This window comes from Triticum dicoccoides, chromosome 4A (assembly GCF_002162155.2).
Source record: "Triticum dicoccoides isolate Atlit2015 ecotype Zavitan chromosome 4A, WEW_v2.0, whole genome shotgun sequence".
Classification (NCBI taxonomy): Eukaryota; Viridiplantae; Streptophyta; class Magnoliopsida; order Poales; family Poaceae; genus Triticum; species Triticum dicoccoides.
Genome location: NC_041386.1, coordinates 743,875,329 through 743,880,810, shown reverse-complemented (window position 1 = coordinate 743,880,810; position 5,482 = coordinate 743,875,329). Strand labels below are relative to the sequence as shown.

The window sequence follows — 5,482 nt, the reverse complement described above, 5'->3', positions numbered from 1 at the left end:
GGAGAAGATGGTTTTTTTTTTCCGGTAACGGAGAAGATGATTGACGTGGGTTGACTACTTAGCATCCACATACGAATAAGTGTACACTACTTATTCATGGACGGAGGGAGTAGACTAGTAACATATGCATGTTACTAATTTAATTTAATCCTTACTATGAGTAATCTTATGCCATCAAGTGACCACACTCTTTATAGACAAATTGACCTGGGAAGACGATGCACCTTCACAAAATTCATTTGTTAAGGAGTATTTTATTTTCGGAATTCACGAGGCAAGACATTTAGTTATGGGAGCCACCCAACTGTACTTTGATTACGTGAGGTACGTAAAAGGGTGTCTACAGTAGCTTTTCGGTGGTTGCCGGTCGATTTCGTCACACATATTTATTTATTTATTTTATGATGAGGCAAAGGATACACTCAGGTGCTCCCATGCTCCCATTTTATCTACGAACATTCAAAAGACGTGCCTCTAGAATCCCAATTTTATCCTGATATGGAAACACCAGGACAGATTCCCAATGTGTTTCCCTTCTAAAATACACCATGATTGTTTTCCCTAGAAATACAAAATACAAAGATTGCATATGAAATGAAGAAGAAATTAGACAACTTGAACTTGAAATAGTCACTTATATTTGGTGGCAGGCATCCATGCCCTTTTAATTCACCCGTAATTGATTTACAAGTGTCCAACATCATCAACATCATCTAAAACCAAAACCGCAACAAAGAACATAAATCAAGATGATAGGTAGAGTAGCCGGAACTCCACCACCATCTGTCCAAGAGAAAAGGAAGCCATCAACCTAGCAAAAAATCCATAACTTGTTGTAGGTGATCAGTCTAATTGAGGACTACCAAGTCGTCGTCTGTGAATACCCGGTTGTACGACGAATCCATGTCGTGCACGATGAGCTTCTCAGCGGTAATGCTGGCGCTGGTAGCATTGTTGAACAGGTACACCCTAGCCGCCGCGTAAATGGCCTCCGTCGGGTACGCCCTTGACGTCGCCGTCATCCTCCCGCCCATCACAAAGCTCTGCACGATGGAGTGGTCCACGAGCACCCTAACGGAAAAATCCTCGCCATCGAGCACCGGCACCGTGCTACCCACCACCTCCTTCGCCACATCGGTAGCATGTGTCGACCGCAACTCATCGTGGCAGAAGTGCGTCCGAAGACCGCCGTCGAGGCCCTTGGACACATAAAAGTACACCGCCGTCTGTTCGGTCAGGGCGACGTTGGCGAGGACGAGAATGCCGAAGGGGCCGAGGGCGCCGCGGGTGGCTGCACCACTGGTCATGGTGCAGTTGTAGCCGACGTCGACCTCGTTGAGGGCCTCAATGGTGGAGGCGTTGATGTGGAAGGATGCCTCGATGTCGAGTTGGGAGGTCTGGTGGAGGGGGAGGGAGACGACGGATCCGGCACCGACAGTGATGCCGCTGAGATCGGTGGTGTTGATGCGGAGGGTATCGAGCTCCTCCACCGGCCATTGGATGAGGTTCGTCCGGGTCTTCTCGTCAAGCTCCACCGTTCTCGGAATCGACTGCATGCACAAAACACGATATTAATCCAGTTGATTCAGTAATTCAATCTGGTTAAGTCTAAGAGTAACCGACCGCTCTACCACTGAGCTACTGAGGAAGAACATGCTTAAAAAAGCCGACTCTCATTCTTTGGCCCAACCAACCGCCGACCGAAAATAAAAAAAGTGTGTCACCTTTTCTCTTTCACGTGCACCGGGGAGAAAGGTTGGCGATAGCAATCCCATTTGCCTCCCCAGCTGGGGAGCCTCCAGACTTTCTTACTTGGGTGGGACTTCCTCTAGTCTAGCGCTAAAACTTCTACTACCTCCGTTTCAGTTTACAAGTCCTACGCGTATATCTAGGTTATCAATTTGATCACCTTAATATAAACTATATAACACAAAAATTATATTTTTTGAAAATAAAACGTCTAAAGTTTATATTAGTATATTTTTTATAATATATAACTTGTATTAGGTTAGTCAAATTGACGACTTAAGGGTACGCGCACGCCCTGTAAACTGAGAGAGAGGTAGTACTGGCCATGTATGTTTGCTCGCACCAGGGCTATAGGCTTGTGGGACTGATCACAATTAATTGCAAAAGGCTGCCCGTTATAGCAACATAATAGCTAGTGCTGCGCGTACTGTTGTTACTCGCCCACCATGGATCTACCCCACCTAGCATGTAAAATCAACGGTGCAGCAAATCACGACTTCCGTTTCGAAAAAAAAAATCACGACTAACGGTAATAACTGTAAAGTAAAACAGTCACGTCGATGATGGTTACCTGAAGGTTGGCCCACCCCTTGGCGGCGTCGGCGCTCCAGGAGTCGGTCTCGACGACGTACCCCCAGACGATCCGCCGCTGCTTCACAGGGTCGTAGAAGGACTTGGACGCGTCGTACCTGCCATAGTCGTACCGCAGCGCGACGCCGAGTTCCCGCTCGGTGTCGATCGGCGTCCATGTGTTGGCCGCCGCGTCGAACCTCCCGAGGGCGTAATAGTCGCGCCGGTCGTCGTCGCTGCTCTCCTTGAGCACGTACAGCACGTCCTCGGCGGTCGAGTTGTACATGTCGCTGGCCTTGCGGCCACCGCCAACGGCGAACATGTCGATGCACTCGTACATGCCGGTGCCGGCTGGGCCGCGGTACAGGTACCCCGGTATCATCTCGTAGCTGACGAAGTCCTTGGTCTTGTATGTGAAGACGATGCCGGAGTGGTCGGTGTCGTTCTTGGAGCCAATGATGATGCGCCACGTGTTGTCGGAGTTATCGAACCACGCCGTGGTGGGATCGCGGTAGTCCTTCATGCCGATGCCGGGGGGCGGGAACACGACGGGGTTGGCGGGGTGCTTGACCCACTCGCGGAGGAGGGGGTCGCTCGGGTCGGCGGCCTCCGCGAGGCAGGTCACCTGCGCGAACGTCTCGGTGTTCCCTGTGTAGAGCAGGATGACTCTGCCGTCGGGGAGCACGGTGATGGATCCGGTGAGGACGCCCTCGATGTCGTACCAGTGGTCGGGCACCATGGCGAGCGGTAGGTGGCGCCAGTGGACCATGTCCCGTGACACGGCGTGGCCCCATGAGATGTTGCCCCACCCGGTGCCCCCGGGGTTGTGCTGGTAGAAGAAGTGGTACCATCCACGATAGTACACCGGACCTGCAATGCACGGTGCATTTCAGGAAAATGCTCTTCTAATCCTGAGCTTATATGCACCCGGATAAACAGTAAAAAAATATTTTTTGTGATAAACATCGATGCATGTTTTACATACATGAACTTGAAAAATTCATGACGAAATGATATTTGTGGAGGTCTGGCAAAAAAATAATAATTGATGCTTCAAAATGGTTTGAAAATAGTCTTTTTGAAGTATCAATTTTTTTGCCCTGACCTCCTCAAATGTAATTTCACAATGAAATTTCTTACGGAGGTAAAACATTTATCAATGTTAAAAAAAATCAGAATTTGTTGATTTTTTAAACCTATTTTTACTGTTCATCCTTGTGCAATTAGAAACTCAGTCTGAATTTCAGTTAATATATTCCGCACAGGTCACAACACTTCTGAATAGGAATACTCGGTTGAGAGGGATTCGTTAGGTGGAGGGTAGTAGTACTGACCGTTGGGATCTGGACGGATGGATGTCGCCGGAGAATGCCGCCGCCGGCGAGCAAACAGGAAGCAAAGAAGCAGCGAGGTCAATTTCTGGATCAAACCACGCCGGAGAAAATAAAATGGAGCCTGAACCAGAAAATCTAATCGCACGGAGGAACTCGGTCAGTACGTACCGTTCATGTAGTTCTTCTCGGGCTGGAAATGGAAGCCGGTGCGCTGCCACTGCAGCATGGCGTTGCTCCACGGGAACCCGCCGCTGGCGGAGTATGCCTCGGACGTCTTCTCCAACACGCCGTGGTCCGCCGTAGCCGGTACGGAGGAGGCCACCGCGTCCGGATCCACCCGGCTGGCCCCAAAGGCCGCCGCGGCGACGACGAGCGCCACCACGGCCAGCACGGCGGCCCACGCGCGCCACCTCACGCCGCCGCTGGTCCGCCGGACCTCCTGGCCGTTGGCGTCGGCCAAGGAGGAGGGCAGCGGCTCGTACGCGTGGGGCAACGGCGGCGTGCCGGGGATGAGGATGCCGCGTGACGACTCCATGGCGCCGCCGGGCCGCTCGGCAGGAGAATCCCGTGGAATGGAATTTGGTGCGGTCTCTCTCACCGACGGATGGGTGGTGGGTTCAGTGGGGGAGCGAGGGAGATTTTATACAGTACTTCAGCTATTGTTTTTGTAAGACAAGAGGGAGGTTTAAAGCAGGGGTTTGGGTGTAAAGATGAGATTTTAATGGAAAAGGGATCACATTGGGCCCGCCGGTGGCCTGGTGGCCTGGTGGCTCTTGGGCCCGCCGGTTTTTTCAGAATTTTTTTTTATTGGAAACAAGACGACGGCGGGATCACATTGGTTTTAAGTCAAGGAAAGAGACCAAGGAAAAAAACCAACTTTTGTGCCATGTGTTAAAAAGCAAGTTCCATGCTTTTAAATATTCAAATGATAAGTGCCACCCATGTAGCACAAAGCAATCTGGCCCTGATGCTTTTTACAAATAAAGTTGCCATCTGAAAGAAAAAGCAAACCAAAAAAATATATTGAAACTTGCCATCCGAAAAGAAAATTGCCGTGCTTGATCATAAAGTTGCCATCCCAGTGTCAGTAAACTTGCCATCAAAAATATTCGGAGTTGCCATGTGTTCGTACCACACGTGTGTCACTTATCAGCGTCCTAAAAAAGAATGATTTTTTAGAACATTGATTTTCTATTTTATTTTTAGGGCATAAACCTAATGTCTTTTTATGGGATTTGCCAACTCATCTGCCTTTTGGAGATTGCATGTCCCTGAGATTATCGCCGAGTTCGTTAAGAAGGAAACAATGGTTGTTTGTAGAAGGGAGTGTGTAGATGCAAAAGGTGACCACTACCGTATTGTCCTCTCTGTTGGCCCGTCCGAAGATCTGCGGTCGTAGTGCTGGACAATCCTATAGTCAGGGCAATAGGCCACCGCGATAGAACGGGTGGACGATAGAGCGGGTCTATTTCCTGATTTTGTCGTCGCATAAATTTTTGTTGAAGAGGTTATGGTCAACCACATTGAAATTTTTTCTACGAAGTCTTTCAGTTCTAATTTCATACTCCCCGCATTCCACAATGTAGTGCTCCCGCGCTTCCCGTGATTCAAGTTTAACCGTAAATTTAAATAACAAGGCCGATTGCGACGGGAATAAAAAATTGTATCACTGAATTCATATTGAAAATATGAACACAGTGGTATAATTTTTGCCCCCGCCGCAGTCGGTCTCCGTAGTTAAAGTTACGGTCAAACTGGAATCTCGGAAAGCGCGGGCGCACCACATTATGGGAATGGAGGGAGTACTGTATATCTCAAAACCGAATCAT

General features: G+C 49.3%; 1 protein-coding gene across 1 annotated transcript; it reads right to left on the bottom strand.

The window, feature by feature from the left end:
• Nucleotides 1–606: 606 nt before the first annotated feature.
• On the bottom strand, nucleotides 607–4,268 carry LOC119288361 (sucrose:sucrose 1-fructosyltransferase-like). Its single transcript, XM_037567997.1, has 4 exons — nucleotides 3,822–4,268; nucleotides 3,654–3,662; nucleotides 2,321–3,189; nucleotides 607–1,550 (listed from the first exon to the last, which is right to left on the bottom strand). Exons 1-4 carry the CDS (start codon nucleotides 4,186–4,188, stop codon nucleotides 849–851), a joined length of 1,947 nt encoding a protein of 648 aa, XP_037423894.1. The 5' UTR covers nucleotides 4,189–4,268; the 3' UTR covers nucleotides 607–848.
• Between the last annotated feature and the right edge of the window lie 1,214 nt (nucleotides 4,269–5,482).

What these genes read in the sequence shown, in the direction of transcription:
- LOC119288361 (XM_037567997.1), bottom strand. Translation starts at nt 4,188, where the DNA reads ATGGAGTCGTCACGCGGCATCCTCATCCCCGGCACGCCGCCGTTGCCC. An exon ending in AGGGGTGGGCCAACCTTCAG is followed by an intron (nt 1,551 to 2,320) that starts GTAACCATCATC and finishes TTGTGCATGCAG; the next exon opens with TCGATTCCGAGAACGGTGGA.